This window comes from Rutilus rutilus, assembly GCF_951802725.1.
Source record: "Rutilus rutilus genome assembly, chromosome: 8".
Classification (NCBI taxonomy): domain Eukaryota; kingdom Metazoa; phylum Chordata; class Actinopteri; order Cypriniformes; family Leuciscidae; genus Rutilus; species Rutilus rutilus.
In genome coordinates, this window is record NC_140222.1 from 3,553,526 (window position 1) to 3,573,097 (window position 19,572).

The 19,572-nt window shown below is 43.2% G+C and overlaps 2 protein-coding genes across 2 annotated transcripts in view; one reads left to right on the forward strand and one right to left on the reverse strand.

The window, feature by feature from the left end:
* LOC311295715 (uncharacterized protein) overlaps positions 1-19,572 on the reverse strand; it is a 59,119-nt gene that overhangs the window by 6,959 nt on the left and 32,588 nt on the right. The window lies entirely within an intron of this gene.
* On the forward strand, positions 11,383-17,275 carry LOC311294747 (uncharacterized protein; the record flags this gene model as incomplete). The annotated part of the gene is made up of 3 exons (XM_084415777.1): positions 11,383-11,604; positions 11,787-17,187; positions 17,264-17,275. The coding sequence occupies exons 2-3, from the start codon at positions 11,992-11,994 to the stop codon at positions 17,273-17,275; spliced, it is 5,208 nt and encodes a 1,735-aa protein (XP_084271903.1). The 5' UTR covers positions 11,383-11,604; positions 11,787-11,991.

Consider the following 19,572-nt stretch of genomic DNA (forward strand, 5'->3'; position numbering starts at 1 on the left):
GAGTTTGTGCTGAATACAGTGTAATCAGACTTTAGCCATGAAAATGTCACAAGTAACAGAAATAAGCACAAATGTCAGAGCATGTCAGAACACCTCCAGGGCCCAGAAAACAGCTCAGACCCCAGAGGGTTAAAACCGGTTAACCGATTAGTTTAAAATATGCTACGCTATTTGAAATAACAGCCATCGAGCCGCGCCTGCAATTTCGCATCTCTCTGCCTCCCGCACACACACACACACAACCCCAGCGCCGCCCTTCCACTCACGTCACTTTTTTTTAAATCCCCTACAGCGCGAAACATGAGTCCCACAAACGCGGCGCCGAGGAGAGCTTGTATTTAATCGGAGGACAAATGGCTCCTTAGTTTCGAAATGGTTTTGGTACAAGGTGATCGCGTTGAAAATAAAGGCGTTTGTCTAGCGTTAGAAGCTCATTTGAAACATTGCCGCGGCTCATTTAAGAAAATGACAGCTCCGAAGCGTCGCTTTAGTTTGAGGTAGTGCTAACAATAATAAAGAAAGATGATGATCATCATCACTTTATCTGTTACCTGTGTAGATGTAATGTATTTCCAAATCTAAGCCCATCTTATGCGGAATGTTGCCTAATAGACTGCAACACGATAAAACACATGGATAAAACAGGCACCTTCATGCGTAAAAGACGCACCGGCCAGTCACATTTCCTACCAGCTAGCATAGATGACACGGTAGGTTGGCTTTGGCTACCTTTCTCACCCGAAGAGGCTTGCGGGGGTCGCGTTTTCAGGTGATACATCATAGATGATGTGCTTCTTCTGTATTTAAGCACTTTATCACACAAGTTGCAACTTACATCTGTGTCATTCTTTTTGGTAAAATGGTCCCACACACTACTTTTCTTTGAACACTTCATCCTGTCGTCAGCCCTGGCTCTAACCTCGAGTGTTTTAGCCTGTAGCTTTACTTTTCGCAAACCTTGTGAGCGCGCGAACCCAAATGCTGTGACCTCGCGCCAAATGTTTTTATTGGTTTAAGTACAAACAGGCGAGTTATGAAAAATTGAATGTGAGGGATAATTTGTTCACTTCACACAAAAAGATCTTGGAATGAGATGGTGTTACGTACTGAGAGGATATGGTGTTTTTGTTGTTTTTCTTCCTTTTGCTGTCATTCTCTCTCCGCTATCACCTCTCAGGGCTGTGCTGCTGGCTGTCCATCATCATTATGACGTGCACCTGATTGGGCGTCTTTACTATAAAAGATTGACGTAGACCGGAAGCGGGAGAGAGAGAAGGAGCTTTGTTTGGTTTTCGTTTTGGTTCACGCGGTGGCGTGCCTTGTTTTCTTTTGTTTGTGATTTACTGTTTATATTTTTGGGTCAACTATTTATTTTCTCTCAGTTGGTTATTTTTGGTTTACGATGGACTTGAGTCCCTACGTTTCTTTCTGTATATTGCTTTGTAACCGGCCAGGGAGTAGTGAATAGGAAAGTATGTCACGTGACTTCCATCCATGCAACACCTAGGGGAAATCCGTGTTAGTACATCAGGTAAGGAGCGGGTGCTATATTGTATGTTTTTGTTTTATGTAGTGTAGATTAAGTAGGGCGTGCTGAGCGCCGTTGATTTTGTTTTGTTTTATTTTCTTGTGGTAGTAGTTTAGCGGGGACGGGGAAAGTAGTTATTGTGGGTTTTGTTTTGTTTATTTCCTTAATTTAGCCCCGCTCAAGTTCCTACTCCCTGGGTACGGTATTTGTCTCTCTCTCATTTGTGCACGTGGGTGCTATGAATAAACACATGGATCTTTCATGATTTGAACCTTATTTTTTTTGTCTTTGTGTCCTTTTGCACCAGCACCGTAGAAACATTATCCGGCTGACTAATCCGGGGATTAAATTATTTTATGTTGTGTTTGACGTTACGCAGCGACCCATTGTCGTGTGCGCGCTTGTCAAACTCAGAGGTATTGAGCGATCTTTCAAACTTTCTTGTCGGGTTAACTGAGTCACAGAAACGGGATGTGATTGCACTTATTCGTGGTTTTCCTGCAATTTGTGGTGACGTTCCTACACAAACTCGGGTGCTGTACCATGACATTAACGTAAAGGATGCGCACCCTATTAAGCAGCATCCATACCGAATAAATGCTACTAAAAGATCCTTAATGAGAGAAGAGGTTGATTATATGGTAAGAGAAGGTCTTGCTGAACCCAGTAGTAGCCCGTGGAGCTCACCATGTCTACTTGTTCCGAAGTCCGATGGAAATTATCGATTCTGTACGGATTATCGTAAGATCAATGCTGTCACTGTGCCAGACTGTTTCCCTTTGCCTCGTATGGAAGATTGTATTGACAATTTAGGCTCGGCCCAGTTCGTTAGTAAATTAGATCTGCTGAAGGGATATTGGCAGGTGCCCTTAACCCCTCGCGCTTCAGAGATCTCTGCCTTCGTTACACCTGACTCGTTCATGCAATACCGGGTTATGGCATTCGGATTACGAAATGCACCGGCCACCTTCCAAAGACTAGTAAATACTGTACTCGCCGGGGTTTCGAACTGCAGTGCATATTTGGACGATTTGGTGGTGTATTCAAAGAGCTGGTCTGAACATCTATCCTTGTTGGAAACAGTATTTCAACGTCTTGAAACAGCTTCGTTAACATTAAATCTGGCCAAGTGCGAAATTGGCAAAGCTGTGATCACCTATTTGGGGAAGCAGGTAGGCCAGGGCCAAGTTCGACCAGTGGAAGCTAAAATTGCAGCCATTCTTGAGTTCCCAGCGCCGTCAACCAGGCGCGAATTGCGGCGTTTTATTGGGATGGCAGGATATTACAGAAATTTCTGTAGAAATTTTTCCACTGTGGCTCGTCCTTTGACGGATCTGCTTAGTCCCTCAAAATCTTTTGACTGGTCTTCAGAAAGTCAACAAGCGTTTGAGAATATTAAGGCACTATTGTGTAGTACGCCGGTGTTATCTGCGCCCAATTTCGCAGTGCCATTTAAGCTTGAAGTTGACGCGAGTGCGTATGGTACAGGTGCAGTGCTTCTCCAGGAGAATGCAGATGGAGTTGACCATCCGATTTGTTACTTTTCCAAGAAATTTAATAAGCATCAAGTCAACTACTCAACCATTGAAAAGGAGGCGTTAGCCTTGCTATTGGCACTCCAGAATTTTGAAGTTTACGTTGGATCTACGGCATGTCCAGTAATCGTTTATACTGACCATAATCCCCTAACCTTTTTGTGCCGAATGTATAACTACTAACTGTAGTAGCGTTTAGTCCACTGTCTATAATAGCCTAACTTAGAGATACATTTTTTTTTTTAACCGACTACCGACAACTTTGATCGGTTAACGTTGATACGGTCAACCATCGGTCAAATGATCATCGGTTAACATCCCTAATCTATAATATGCATTGTTGAAAAAAACAATGCCAAAAACAGAGTTTCGCTGATGTGTTTAAACTGCCAATGGATACGCTCTACATGCATTTCACAATGGAGTAGATGTCCAATCAACTGTTATGATGTAAATCTGTTGCTGACATCACAGTTCCTCACATATTGGTGTGTTGCTGTTCAGCAAGGTAAGCGGGAGAAGACCCTGATACAGTCATGCCTACATCATATAAATATCCTGAACATTCTGGCTTCCCAATACGTTACAACAGTGATGGTTTTAAACTTTCTTCAATGCGAGTTTCGTATATTGGATCTGTGCATTACGTCTTAAAGTGACAGCAGCCTAATATTCCTGTTTTTAATGTTAATCAAACTACTGTAAGACTGTTACGAATCATGCCTTTGTGGTTCCTCCCGCTCACCACCAGAGGGTTCCCTCACCTGAGTATTTACTCTCTTTCCCCGGACTTTTCTCATTTCTAATAATCCTCGTACCTGGCACTGATTGCCTCCACACCTGTTTCCTATCTATCAGACTATTTGGTACAACTTCCGGGCTCTGACGAGAGTGGCAGCATGTCCATGTAGCTCCGTGTGTTTTTCGTCATCTTCGTCGTTTGTTTTACTTTTTTTTTTTACTTCACAACCCTTGGATTATACACTTTGAGGAGTGTTTTTATTCTATCCCATGGATACGGAACAGTTATTGCAACGCTCTGGCGGCAACAAACTTGTTTATGCAAGGAATCAGCTGCTCGCGCTATGAAGGAATGCTGGTGGTGTTCACGTTAACATCCCCAAGAAATTGTGGTGCTTTTGGGGCTGTAGAGCTGGAGTTAAAATGAGGACGAGGCGACGGGAGAAGAGGTGGAGATATAAGCCATCAATTCCATCGATAGTGATGGGGAACGTGAACTCACTGGCTAATTAAGACTGATGAACTGGCTGCCCTGGTAAGGAATCAGAAATTGTACAGGGAATGTAGTCTGATATGCCTTACGGAGACGTGGCTAACTAGCTGCATCCCCACTGCTAACGTTGAGCTGCCTGGTTTCAGTGTGGTTCGTTTGGACAGAGATGATAAACTTTCGGGCAAGAAGACGGGAGGTGGACTGGTGCTGTACATAAACAAAAGATGGTGTAATCCCAGTCATGTTACAGTTAAAGAGACTGTATGCGGTAAAGATGTGGAGTTACTAGCGGTTAGTCTCCAACCATATTACATGCCGTTCTCGCATGCCATTGTTGTCTGTGTTTACGTTCCGCCACAAGCACTTCTGGACACAGCGTGTGACGTCATTTATTCTACAATTGCAAGACTCCAAACTCAACACACAGACGCTTTTTTTGCACCCTTACTAATATTTACCCGTTTGTTGAATGCCCAACTATGAAAAACAGGACAAAAGACCTCATGTATGCAAACATGAGGGATGCATACAGAGCTGCCCCCCTACCCTCACCGGGAAAGTCGGACCACAACCTCATTCATATCCAGCCAATGTACAAGCCAAAGGTACAGAGGCTACCGGTTGCTACGCGCACCCTCAGAAAGTGGATTCCTGAAGCGGAAGAGGCCTTGAGAGACTGTTTTGAATCCACTGACTGGAGTGTTCTCACATTGCACAACTGACTACCTGAACTTCTGCATGGACATTGTAGTTCCTACAAAGACTGTGCGCTGCTTCCCAAATAATAAACCTTGGGTGACAAGCAATGTCAAAAACCTTCCTAATAAGAAGAAGAGGGCGTTTAAGAATGGTGATCTGACGGAGCTGAAGCGCGTGCAGAATGGGCTTAAGGAATGTCTGAAAGAGGCAAAGGAGTCATACAGGAAGAAGGTGGAGAGTGAACTACAGGCCAACAACATTAAGGAGGTCTGGCAGGAATTGTGCAACATCACTGGATGTGGGGGGGAAAGTGGCATGGCAGATGGTGATATGGCCAGAGCTAATCAGCTGAATCATTTCTATAATCGATTCGACAGCTCTGCGGCTGCTGCTGCTTCTGTCCCCATTGGCACTACAATTACATCAACTCTGCTTGCATTTGATAACTACCGCACAACCTGCATCACTAGCATCACCCTGCCAACCGGTGACTTTTCACTTCACTCTGCCTCCCCTCCCCCACCGCTGCCATCCAACTCAGAATGTACCCCTCCACTCCCCACAGCGCAGACCAGCTCAGAGGAGAGCTTAGAAGGCTAAAGCCAGAGGCTGCGGGCCCTGACGGTGTATTCTCTACATTGCTCAAGGCCTGTGCTGTGGAACTTGGGGAGCAACTTCAACACCTTTTCAATTTGAGTTTGCAAGCAGCACAGGGGCGCCTGAACTGTTCTCTCTCCTGTACTGTTCGCCTTGTACACCATGGACTTAGAGTACAACTCTGAGTCATGCCATATGCAGAAGTTCTCTGACGGCACTGCAATTGTGGGGTACATCAAGGATGGACAGAAGGGGGAGTATAGAAGCCTTGTTGAGGACATTGTGGGATGGTGTAGGACTAACCAGCTGCAGCTGAACACCACCAAGACTAAGGAAATGGTGATGGACTTCAGGAGGCTTGCCACTCCCATGCTGCCTGTCACTATTGATGGGGTGAATGTGGAAACTGTCAGTACATACATGTACCTGGGGATACATCTTGACAATAAACTAGACTGGTCTGCCAATACTGATGCACTTTACAAGAAAGGGCAGAGCAGACTTTATTTCCTTAGGAGGCTGGGGTCCTTCAATGTCTGCAGCAAATTCCTGCTTATGTTCTACCAGTCTGTCATGGCCAATGTCCTTTTCTATGCTGTGGTATGTTGGGGATGCTGGATGACTGGACAGGCTGCATGGTTAGAAAAGCTGGCTCTGTAGTGGGCATGGAGCTGGAGTCACTGACATCAGTTGCAGATAAGAGGACCCTGAACAGAGTGCTCTCTATAATGGACAATGAACGCCACCCCCTGCACATCACTCTCTCCAAGCAGAAGAGCATGTTCAGTGGCAGGCTCCTGTCTCTGTTTTGCACAACAGTCAGGCTGCGTAGGTCCTTTGTCCCCAGGGTCATTCAGCTCTTCAATGCTACACAGAAGGGGAGGAGTGTGATTGATTTAGGTGTTTAAGTCTGCTCTTCAAACTACCCTTTGTACCATGCCTTCATCTGGGTGCCTTTATACATAAACATTATCTTCCTTGGACTACCCTGGACTGGACTGATTGGCACTGTTTGACTCCCTTATTGACTACATTAGCCACTTGCCCAATCTACTAGCTTGCCTGTATGGTTTATACACCATGCTGTCTTTTTGTCTGTATAGTCAGTTTTCTATTTTAACTTAAACTTTTTCTTCAATTCTTTTTTTTATTTTTTACGTATTTCAAAGTTAAGGATTCATTAGTTTGAATATAGCCTACATTGGAACAAACACTATAATAACATCTTAGTTGACGACTTTATTTTTGACAAAACATACTATATATATTTAACATATGAGCAGAAATTGCAAAACAAAAGCTTATTTGATGTGGCAGTAGTTTATTTTACAGTAAAAACTTTATAATATGTCCAAAACTAGTCAACGAAATGTTGTCTTTCATAAAATGTAGGCCTATACTTTATTTTTTACAAAGAAAGACTACACTTGAAATATTGTTAAAATTGTAATTGTTGTTGTTATTGTAACATTTTTAATAAAATAGCAAAACATATATTTACAAGGTAGATGTAAACACAATCTTAAAAGGTCAATATAAGCCTTCTCATTAAATTATTTATTATTGTTTTTTATTAGTGACACATTTGGGGAGAGAATATATTCCAAAACTTTCTGAAAATACAAGTATGAGAATTAACTGCACAATTACTAGAAATGTTTACCTTGAATATAATACAATTTGCAAGCACAATTTGTGGAAAAAGACAAAACAAACTCTAGATATTTCATTTATGTGTGCATATATATATATATATATATATATATATATATATATATATATATATACAGTGCAATGCATAAGTGAATACACCCATGCTAAAGTTGACTAAAAAGAGGAATAAAAAATCATATTTTGGAAATTGAACTTAATGCCTTAATTTAAAAAATTAGGAAAAATCCAACCTTTAAGGACACCAATTTTCTTTGTGAATGAATAATGTATCGTAAATAAATAAATGTTCTTCCTTAAAATACATGGTGCATAAGTGAGTACACCCCTATGTTAAATTCCCATAGAGGCAGGCAGATTTTTATTTTTAAGTATTTTTTATTTTTTTAAATTTAGGATACTATGCATCCTGATAAAGTTCCCTTGGCCTTTGGAATTAAAATAGCCCCACATCATCACATAGCCTTCACCATACCTAGAGATTGGCATGGGGTACTTTCCATAAGATCATCTCTCAATGCAAATCAAACTAGCTTTTAGGCTAACTGAAATAAAACCATGCCAATCTCTAGGTATGGTGAAGGCTATGTGATGATGTGGGGCTATTTTAATTCCAAAGGCCAAGGGAACTTTATCAGGATGCATAGTATCCTAAAAAAATTTTTTTTTTAATACTTAAAAATAAAAATCTGCCTGCCTCTATGGGAATTTAACATAGGGGTGTACTCACTTATGCACCATGTATTTTAAGGAAGAACATTTATTTATTTACGATACATATATATATTATTATTATTATTATTATTATTATTATTATATAGCCTATATATTTTTTATTTTTTATTTATTCTTTTGTCCTTGCATTCTTTCTTGTGGCTCAGTAACACACCTGAATGAAAGGCTCATTATGTGGGTCATTGTCTCCTCAGGTGTGAATCAGAGCATTATTCACGCCCACACGCATATTGCCTTTCCAAACAAAAAGTGTCTTACAAAGTTTAAATCAATGTATTGTTTTATGTGAATGATTAGGCAGGATGATTTTCACATCATTTTGAAGAAAACTCTAGGCGACAAAATGCATTATTCAGAAGTCTTGTGGACACATATTTAGTATGTGTTGTGTGTCCTTATTATAATTTATAGTTTTTTCAATAACCATGCATAAACATTATTCTCTCAAAAATACAAACATGTACATACACATATTGGGCCCTATTTTAACGATCTGAAACGCAAGTGTCAAAGCGCAAAGCGCAAGTAACTTTGTGGGCGGGTCTTGGCGCTGTTGCTATTTTCCCGGCGGGATAAATGACTCTTGCGCCTGGCGCAAATCTAAAATGGGTTGGTCTGAAGTAGCTTCATTACTCATAGGTGTGGTTTGGGCGTAACGTGAAATAAACCAATCAGAGCAACATCTCACATTCCCTTTAAGAGCAGGCGCACTTGTTCTAAAGCGGATTCCTATTATAACGGCGGATTTGCCAGGCGCACGCCAGGAGCGGTTCACAGCCGAGGAGACCGACGTTCCCGTCAGGGACGTTGGGGATGGAGAAACACACCCAAATTAACTTCGGTTAAACAGGCGTATGATAATTTGGGTAAATGTGTAAGCTAGATGTATGCTTTTATAATAAACTGTCTATCTATCTATCTATCTATCTATCTATCTATCTATCTATCTATCTTTTGTAATAATGTATGATTTGCAAAAATGATAACTGCTGCGTCTGTGTGTAGATGAGAGAATCAAAGTGTATGCACGTTGTGCACACGCTACATTGATTAAGGCCAAGCATGTGCCCTTAAAATAGCATATGAATAACATGCGCAACGCGCCACTGACTTTTAAACTGTTTTTTTTCGGTCAGTGGCGCAATTGTCAAAGTCAATCTCCGGCTCTTCCGGTCGGAGAGCACGCTGGCACGGTTTGGTTGCCGCTTCTCCCTCCGTGACTATCTATCACTGTTGGATTTAATATCTTAACACTGTTGGACTTTCTTTTATTATTGTTGACGTTTATTTGCGCTAGTCATAAAAGTGCGCTCTGTGTTGCCGGCTGTGATGCTGGCTGATACTGACCACTGGCATCTCAACAACGAAACGAGCCTGTTGGCTTCTACTGAAACGTCCTCACTCCTTGACTGTGGTCTGTGAAAGCTGTCCCAGGTGACGTCTGTGCCTGCTGTGGTGTTCTGCCCCGGAGGGCCTGCCTGCTACCGGGCCAACTACGAGGTGGATTTCTGTGTGTGTCTACCCTGGTGCGCTTCTACGCACGCACATACACACACACACTCATCGGTGGTGACGCGCGGCGGCATCCCTAACTCTTGAACTTCGGAATTCAACCTTCCTAGGGGGCTTCTAAAATACTGCTGTTAATATGAGGAATAATATGTGTCTCTGGTGGATTCTTCTATGCTCTACTGTCAGTGCCACTTCAGCATTAAAATATTCGGCAGCGGAGCTATTGCGTTTGAACTCAATGAACTTCAGGACTCCACTGGCTCTGTTTGCCCACCGTGATGTTCTTTCCCGACCGAGATACATCCACCGCGGATCGGGACGATCTTACACATCCAGTAAGTCATCCTCTGCTATTAGTTTGATCTGGTCTAAAGTTCGTCCTGTTTCCTCCACCGGCCGTGGAGCTAATCCAAATAATTTGTTTCCGGTTACCAAGGCAACGTCAAATGCTAGTTTTACTGACTGTTTTCAATGTGGACTTTTTAATGTTCGATCTCTTACAAATAAAGGTCTGCTGATAAGTGAGTTTATTAGTGATGGAAAACTGGACATAATGTGCCTCACTGAAACTTGGCAACAGCCTAATGATTACTTTCATCTTAATCAAACAACCCCTAGTGGTTATTCTTACATCAGCCAACCTCGCTCTAGTGGGCGTGGGGGTGGTGTTGCTGTTGTCTGTCGTGACACGATCAAAGTTAAAACAATCAGTATACCTCATTTTTCTTCATTTGAATGCTTGGCTGTTAAACTCTCTGGCTTTCAACCATTGGTAATTTTAACACTCTATAGGCCACCTAAACCATCTGATCTGTTCTTAACTGAATTTTCTGCATTAATGACTTCACTTTCTGTCTATTCTCCCAATATATTAATTGTTGGTGATTTTAATATTCATGTTGATGCCACTACTACTTGTTCCTTTGCTGCTGATTTTATGTCATTACTTGATGGTCTTGATGTCACCCAAAATGTACATTTTCCTACTCACAACAAAGGTCATACTCTAGATTTAGTTTGTTCAACTGGTATTGTTCCCTGCAATGTAACACATGCCGAGTTACCCATCTGTGATCACAAAGCTGTTTTATTTGAAGTCTCTGTCCCAGTTTCCAGGTATAAACATCAACGCATTATAGCCTACAGAAACATAAAACACATTAATCCATCTGACCTTGGGAGCCTCATAAATACATATTCGACTACTGACTCCCTCTGTCCCCTCAGCCTCATCACTCATTACAATGACTGCCTATCTTCTTCTCTTGATGCCCTTGCTCCCACTCAAACTCGATCTGTTTCCTTCAACCACTCGGCGCCGTGGTACACACCTGAGCTCCGCCAGTTAAAAAGATGTGGGAGACGCCTTGAGCGCTTGTATAAACGGACAGGCCTTGTATCTCATGCGCAGGCCTACAAAGATCACCTCTTGCAATATAATAACACCATTTCTGCTGCTAGAACATCTTACTATTCGAACATTATAAACTCTGGAAATAAAAATTCTAAGCTCCTGTTTTCTACAGTAAACCGGCTCCTTAAGCCACCTGAAAATGTATTCTCTGACCCCTCAACGGAACTCTGCAACAAGTTTCTAAACTTTTTTCATTCAAAAATTCAAGAAATACATCACCATCTGCATAATATTCCAAGCACTACAGCTCACAACCTGACCTACATAACTGCCCTGCAGGGCTCTGCTTTAACCATCTCCCTCTCAAACTTCACCTTGGCCTCTGAGAACCAGATCAAAGAACTTGTCAGCAAATCAAAAACCTCTACTTCCCAATTAGACCCTCTGCCTACCAGTCTTCTTAAAGCATGCCTGCCTTCCATCGCTCCACTACTCACTACATTAGTAAATTCCTCCCTCTCCACAGGTATTGTTGAGCTGAATCTCAGAAATGAGTCTCAGAGAACTACACTTCCCAGAATGCACCAGCAGCAAACCGGCTGCTAGTCACCTGATCAATCATCACTGATTTGGAGCACCTGTGAAGACTTGGAGGTCCTCAGTTATTTAGAGGAACAAACTTCACAGAGAAGACACTCCAAGTTCACTCACTCGTAGGTTCGGTCCAAAGACGCCAATGGTTGGTGAAATATTTTATTTACTTTCATGGTGTTTGAAATGGTGTTATTCAATGTAAAAGGCTTAAGTGGGTAATTAATCATAAAATGTATTTAAAATGTTTATTTAAACGTTTAAACTCATTAAAAATGTTTAACTGAAATGTTTAGTTAAAATGATAACTTTTGTTCTCTGTCTTTAAAGGTTTACAACCTAATTCATTGAACATACCAATCAACTGACAAAGCCAAAATAAAAATGATTGAGTTGGAAATTTGAGTTGTCCTTGTGTCCTTTGGAAATTGAACAAGAGTAGGACTTGACAGTTGTAAACCACGCGGAGCGGCCTGGCCCTGAGGATAAACGGCTTCAGATCCAGAAATAAGCTGTTGACGCAGAGGAAGTCAAGATGGCGGAAGATGTCCTGGGGAAGTCGGTCCAGCAGCTCAAAAAGGAGAGGACCACTGCAAAAAGCAGCTTCACCAGACAAGCCAACTTCATTTCAAGAGGAGCAAGCAGCATGCTTCAAGTGGAGTTAAGGGAAGAATTCACTAAGCTTTCAGTCTGTTTCAGAAAGATGCTCGATGCCAATGATGACTACAGGATTGGACTTGAGGCTGACATTAAGACTGAAGATGAGGAAGCAGGTCTTGATGAACAGCAAGAGGCTGACATTGATAGATCTGTAAATGAAGGTGAAGCAAAGTTGGAGGAGATAAGGGACATGGTCCAAACAAACCTGTGGTCGAGGTATGGAAGGAGTGAACTTCTTGTGGCAATCCTGGAAGCAGAAAAAGCTAATGATAAAGCGGCTGATGTACCTGTGGAAAGTGCCAATTTAGAGGGCTATGAAGTGCACCTCGCTCTCTTGGAAAAAAGAATAAAAGAGGCCAGCTCAGCAATGTCAACATGGGAGAGATGGATCCCTGTAGAATTAAAGGACGAATTAGATGGAAGAGTCAAGGACGTAAGAGCATCCTATTACAGGCTTGAGTTAAGGAAAGCTGAATTTGCCACTGCACGGACAATCAACGAGCAAGGCACAGGAGGGAAACTACTACCCCTACCGGCAACATCCACTCCAATAGTGAGAATCAAACCAACCTCTCTACCTATCTTCAATGGAAGCAAGAGAGAATATCACAGATGGAGGAAAGACTGGGAAAGCCTGCAAAAGCAGGGAGAGCCATCCGGATCAATTGAAGTGAAGAAAATTCAACTCTTGGGGAGTGTGGATGACAAAATCTCAAAGGACCTCAGACTTTCAACCTACACCACTGCCAATGACATGTTCAGAGTCTTGGAAAACAGATATGGCAACAAGTCAACCATCACAGTGGAAATCCTTGAAGAGCTGGAGAAGATGCCACATGTGAAAGGGAACCAGCCAAGAAAGGTCATTGATCTCATACAGTCAGTAGAGAAAGCCCTAGCAGATCTTACAGAGTTAGGAAACTCTGGAGCCATAAAGAACCCACTGGTAATTAAGACCATTGAAAGCAAGTTGCCTGACTTTATTAAAAGAGACTGGGTGATGTTCATGGTTGAACCCAGAAACAATGTCACATCAGACAACCACTTTGTCATGCTCTTGAAGTTCCTGAAAAGTCAAGAAGAAATACTAGAGAGACTCGAACAGCTCAGAACTGTGGAGAAGGTGGAGAAATCAGATCGTTCAGACAAGAAGTATGATCGAAAGATTGCCTCAACAAAAACCACAAAGAAAGAAGAGCTTGATGAGGTATGTGGTGTCTGTGGTGATAGTGGGCACAACAACAAAATCTTCTTCTGTAGAAAGTTCAAAAGACTTAAGCTACCTGAAAAAAAAGCTGTTTTGAGAAAGCTGGGAGCATGCCGAAAATGTCTCGGATGCCATGATGAAGATGGATACTGCAGAGACACTTTCTTATGCAGAAATAAAGACTGTAAAAGGGAAGGTGGTGCCCCAGACCACCATTTTTTCCTCTGCCCAAAAGGAGAAGTCAAAAGAGGGGAGGAGAGAAAGCGTGGAAAAGACGGCAAAGGTGAAAGCAAACTAACGGAGGAACAAGAGGAGATCTTGTCTGAACTTTCCCCAGAAATGGCAGATAGATGCAGAAAGGCTTTCACCAACACCAGCAAAACCGCAGTGACACTCGATGCTTCAGGCCAGTCTGAGCTACTGCAGAGGAATGGGCTCTCTGAACTTCCTGTCATCATGATGTTAATGCAAGTCACTGCAAACGCAGGGCAGAAGATTGGGACTTTAATTGACCTTGCTTCAGATACAAATTATATTACCCATAAGGCTGCTGAAAGACTGAGGTTAAGACATGAGAAGATAACTTTAGTTGTGCATGGGGTTGGTGGTATGGCCATGGAAGTGAAAACACAAAGGTATCTCCTCAAAGTCAGAGTCAAGACACCTAAAGGAACAGAGAGAGCTCATGAAATGGTCTGCTACGGCTTGGATGAAATCGCCAGAGTGCATCAAGTAATTGAACCTGAGAAGTTGAGAAAATTCTTTCCAGAAGTCAAACTTAAAGAATTGGAAAGGCCAGAAGAGGTTGAACTTCTCATTAGCCACCGAGAGGGAAGACTCGCTCCCCAGAGGGTAAAAATCATCGGAGACCTCGTCTTGTGGGAGGGTCCATTGGGGAAGACGGTGGGTGGAGCACATCCCGACTTATTTGAAGAAGTGGAGGTTGGAGCATATGAGTCCAAAACACACTTCGCTCGCTCCATGAGAACAGCAGCTGTCAAATATCAAGAAATCACAAGTCCAACAACTGTCACAGCTCAGCTACAGCAGGAGGATGTGGCTCAGACCAATTTTACAGCTGCCAGTAACCGTGAGTTCCTTGAGTGGTGGCACTGGGACAGCATCGGAGCTGCATGTGAGCCAAGATGTGGAGGTTGCCGATGTGGAAACTGTCCACCAGGAGGAAAAGAAATGACCCTGGCAGAGGAGAGGGAACTGGAGATTATTAAAGGAGGCCTCACCTACAAGAAGGGGGATGCTCACACACCAGCTCCACATTGGGATGCAATGTATCCTTGGATGGTAGATCCAGCCTCTCTTCCAAACAACAAAGGTGCAGTCCAGGCTTGTTTCTTAAGGATGGAAAAGCAACTAAGCAGAGAGCCAGATTGGAAAATGGCATATGCTACCCAGATCCATGAGATGGTCGAACGAGGCGCAGCCATAAAACTCACCAACAAAATCATGGACGAGTGGATTGGACCAGTGTGGTACGTAAGCCACCTGGTGGCGCCAAATCCTCATTCGGTGACAACACCAATCCGTATTGTATGGAATAGTAGCCAGAAATACAAAGGTGTGAGTATGAATGATCTTCTTCTGAAGGGACCAGACGTTCTCAACCCTATCAGAGCTGTTCTGCTGAGGTTCAGAGAAGGGACGTATGCATCTCTAGGAGACATCAAAAAGATGTACAACTCCGTATGGCTGGAGGAGCGTGAGATGCATCTTCACAGGTTCCTCTGGAGGGACAGCCCAGATGAAGAGATAAGTGAATATGCAATTACCAGAGTCAACATTGGGGACAGACCTGCTGGTTGCATTGCTCAGTTGGCTATGAGGGAAACAGCACGCCTGCCCAACTTTGTTCACTTGGCGGATGAGCGCAGAGTCATTGAAGAGGACAGTTATGTGGATGACCTCTTAACCTCCCAAAATGACCTAAATAAACTTGACAAAATCACAGCAAATGTTGAAGAGATCTTGAAAGCTGGAGGTTTCTTCCTCAAACCATGGGTCCGGTCAGGGCAAAGTGGGAGGCAAGGAATGGAGACGGAGGATCTAACAGAGACACAAGGTAAAACCTTAATTCTTCCAAATCAAATGAGGGACGAAGACAACAAAGCCTTGGGTATTGGCTACCAAATGGATGAAGACAAGCTCTACATGTTAATCTCAGTTAACTTTTCCAAAAGGAAAAAGAAGATGAGAGTTGGGAAAGATCTTCTCAAGGAGGAGGTGAGAACTGAGACACCTAAGCCACTAACTAGGAGAGCTCTCTTAAGCCAAGTGGCTGGACTGTACGACCCAATTGGCTTAATTACACCTGCCAAACAGAAAGGAGCAATTCTTGTAAGAAAGGCATTCCAGGAGGGAAGAGGTGGGAAACTAACCCAAGAAACCTGGGACCAACCTCTCTCAGAAAGCCTCAGAGAAGAAGCTATACAGCTTTTTGAAGAATATGTGCAGCTTGGACAGGTGAAATTCCACAGGAGCCTCACACCAGCTGGCTGGGAAGGGAAACCTTGGGGCATCACATTCTCTGATGGAAGTGACAAATCCTATGGAGCTGTGATGTACTTAAGATGGGAGACAAGTCAAGGCACTGAAGTTCGATTTGTTGAATCAAAAGCCAAGCTGACACCCCTGGATCAGAAGGGAGAAGCTGTAAAAGCTGAGATCTGTGGAGCTGTTTTCGCAGCCAGGATTAGGAAGTATGTGGAAAAGCATGCTCGAATGAAGATTGAGAGATGGTTCCATCTACTCGACAGTCAAACGGTCTTGGGAGCCATTCAAAGAGTCAGCTATGGGTACAAAACCTTCTTTGCAAATAGAGTGGGTGAAATCCAGAAGGCTGGACTAGTGCAAGACTGGTGGTGGATCCGTGGAGATCTAAACATAGCTGACATTATAACAAGAGGGGGCGCTCCTGAAGATTTGAAGGAGAACTCCACATGGCAAAATGGACCAGAGTTCCTGAAGTGGCCAGTGGAAAAGTGGCCTATAAGATCAGCTGGAGAGGTAGCAGCTCATGCCAGGGAGAGTGTAAACAAGCTCCAGAGGAAGGCATTCTCAGGTGCATTAACAAGAGCTCAAGCAAGAAGGAGTCAGCAGAAAGAAGACCAACGAGGCACTCAGGAAAGTCCAAAGAGTGAAACTCAAGAGGGAATACCTGTGGAAAATCCAACTCTTCTTCTAAAAAGGAAGCCCACTGGCTGGGTTAAAGATCTTGTGGAAGTAAGAAGATCCAGTAGCCTGTCCAAACTGGTGAGAGTCGTTGCCTGGGTTTGTCTAGCTGCCAAGCAGTGGCTGAAGAGGAAGTGCCGGGTCTCTAAACAGTCCAAGTGGGAGATAAGATCACCCAAGCAAGCTGTGCTAACTGTCAAAGAACGAGAAGATGCACTCAAAGACATCTTCCTTGCAGCTCAAAAAGGTACAGTTTTTCCAGACACAACTCTAAGCAGATTGGCAGTATACAAGGATGTGAACTCTGGATTGCTAGTTTGTGGAGGCAGAATTCAGACTTTCAACGAAGAAAAGACAGCAGTGCCAGTTTTACCATTTGAAGCATGGGTGTCTACACTGCTGGCACAGGAATCCCACAAAGCAAACCATGAGGGAGTGGCAGGAACCCTTCTCCGGATGAGGAAGAAAGCCTGGGTAATAAAAGGCCGTAGACTTGCCAAGAAAATGGTTGACAGCTGTGTGGTCTGCAGGAAAAACAAGGCAAAACGGTGTCAACAAATCATGGCTGACCTGCCTCTAGAGCGAACAGGCCCGGCTGCACCTTTTGAATTCACCACTATGGACCTGTTCGGCCCTTATGAAGTGAAAGATGAGGTCAAGAAGAGAACTAGACTCAGAGTATGGGGAATAGTCTTCTGCTGCATGGCTTCCAGAGCCATACACACTGAAGTGGTGAGTGACATGTCATCTGAAGGATTCCTGCTAGCCTATCAAAGGTTCACTTCACTGAGAGGACACCCTAGGAAACTCTGGTCAGACCGAGCCAAACCTGCACTAGAGAAGCTTCACAAATTCCTTAACCGACTAAACAAGTCTGATATTGAAGACACAGCTGCCAAGTATGGTACAGAATGGTCGTGGAAGATTCACCCTGCAGACTCTCCCCATAGGAATGGTGCAGCAGAGGCAGCTGTCAAAGTAGTGAAGCGGGCGTTGAGCAACCTTGGGGGAGATGGTGTTTTCACATGGGGAGAATTCCAAACTTTTCTCTTCATGGCAGCCAATCTTGCAAATGAAAGACCCATCGATGCAAGAACTCAAAGCAGAGAAGACTGTGTAGAGTACATCACCCCAAATTCTCTGCTTTTAGGACGTGCCAATCCAAAGGGAGACCCTGGAGATTTCCAGTTTGATGGCTACCCTTATAAAAGACTTAAACATATTCAAGCAGAGGTAAGCAATTTCTGGAAGAAGTGGAGCCAATTGGCTGGACCTAATCTGTTCATTAGAAACAAATGGCACACTAAAGAGCGAAATGTGGCTGTTGGAGATGTGGTCTGGTTGGCTGATCAAAACGCCCTGAGAGGACAGTACAAGCTGGCTAGAGTGGTCAGTGTCAATGCTGACAGCAAAGGCATCGTAAGAGATGTGCTTGTGAAGACATTTCCCAGCTATCCTGTTCACATCACAAAGGCAAACGGCAAAGAAGGGCCTACAAGAGCTAACGGAGAAAGAACCAAGAGACTTCAAACCAAAATCCCAGCCACAATTCTTCATAGAGATGTCAGACGCCTTGTCATTCTACTTCCCACTGAAGAACAAGCAAAGGTGTGAAGGGCTTGTGTGACCTCTCTGGTTTTGAAAAAACCAGGAGCTCAAGTGGGAGGTGTTGAGCTGAATCTCAGAAATGAGTCTCAGAGAACTACACTTCCCAGAATGCACCAGCAGCAAACCGGCTGCTAGTCACCTGATCAATCATCACTGATTTGGAGCACCTGTGAAGACTTGGAGGTCCTCAGTTATTTAGAGGAACAAACTTCACAGAGAAGACACTCCAAGTTCACTCACTCGTAGGTTCGGTCCAAAGACGCCAATGGTTGGTGAAATATTTTATTTACTTTCATGGTGTTTGAAATGGTGTTATTCAATGTAAAAGGCTTAAGTGGGTAATTAATCATAAAATGTATTTAAAATGTTTATTTAAACGTTTAAACTCATTAAAAATGTTTAACTGAAATGTTTAGTTAAAATGATAACTTTTGTTCTCTGTCTTTAAAGGTTTACAACCTAATTCATTGAACATACCAATCAACTGACAAAGCCAAAATAAAAATGATTGAGTTGGAAATTTGAGTTGTCCTTGTGTCCTTTGGAAATTGAACAAGAGTAGGACTTGACAGGTATTGTACCGCCCACTCTTAAGACTGCTGCTGTCACACCGGTCCTCAAAAAGCCCAATGCTGATCATGATGACTTGAACAACTACCGTCCCATCTCCAATCTTCCTTTTGTCTCCAAAATACTGGAGCGGGTCGTGGCACATCAACTACATCACCATCTCATCTACAATGATCTCTATGAACATTTCCAGTCTGGTTTCCGTGCTAAACATAGCACGGAAACAGCATTGGTAAAAATCAGCAATGATCTACTCTGTGCTGCTGACTCTGGTCTATTGTCCATCTTGATCTTACTTGACTTGAGCGCTGCCTTTGATACCATCTCACATCCCCTCCTCATTGAACGTCTGGCCAGCATTGGTATCATGGGTGATGCACTTTCCTGGTTCTGTTCATACCTCACGGATCGTCAGCAGTTCGTACAACTCAAACACTTTAAATCGGCCTGTGCGTTTGTGCCTCAGGGTGTCCCCCAGGGGTCAGTGTTGGGTCCACTCCTCTTCATTATATATCTGCTTCCCCTGGGCAAGATCATGAGACACCACAAAATTAATTTCCACTGCTATGCTGACGACACCCAGCTTTATATTTCAACTAAACCATCATCTCCCCTTCCACCCACCTCTCTCAGCAACTGTCTTAAAGACATTCAAATCTGGATGAACACAAACTTTTTAAAACTGAATGCTAGTAAGACTGAAGTCCTGCTCATCGGCTCAAAATCTTCTCTCTCAAAACAGCAAAACCTAAATTTAACCATAGATGAGATCACGGTCCCTCTGTCAACGCAAGTCAAAAGCCTTGGTGTCATTCTGGACAGTTCCCTTTCATTCAAATCTCATATAAAATCACTTACCCGGACTTCTTTCTTTCACCTCCGAAA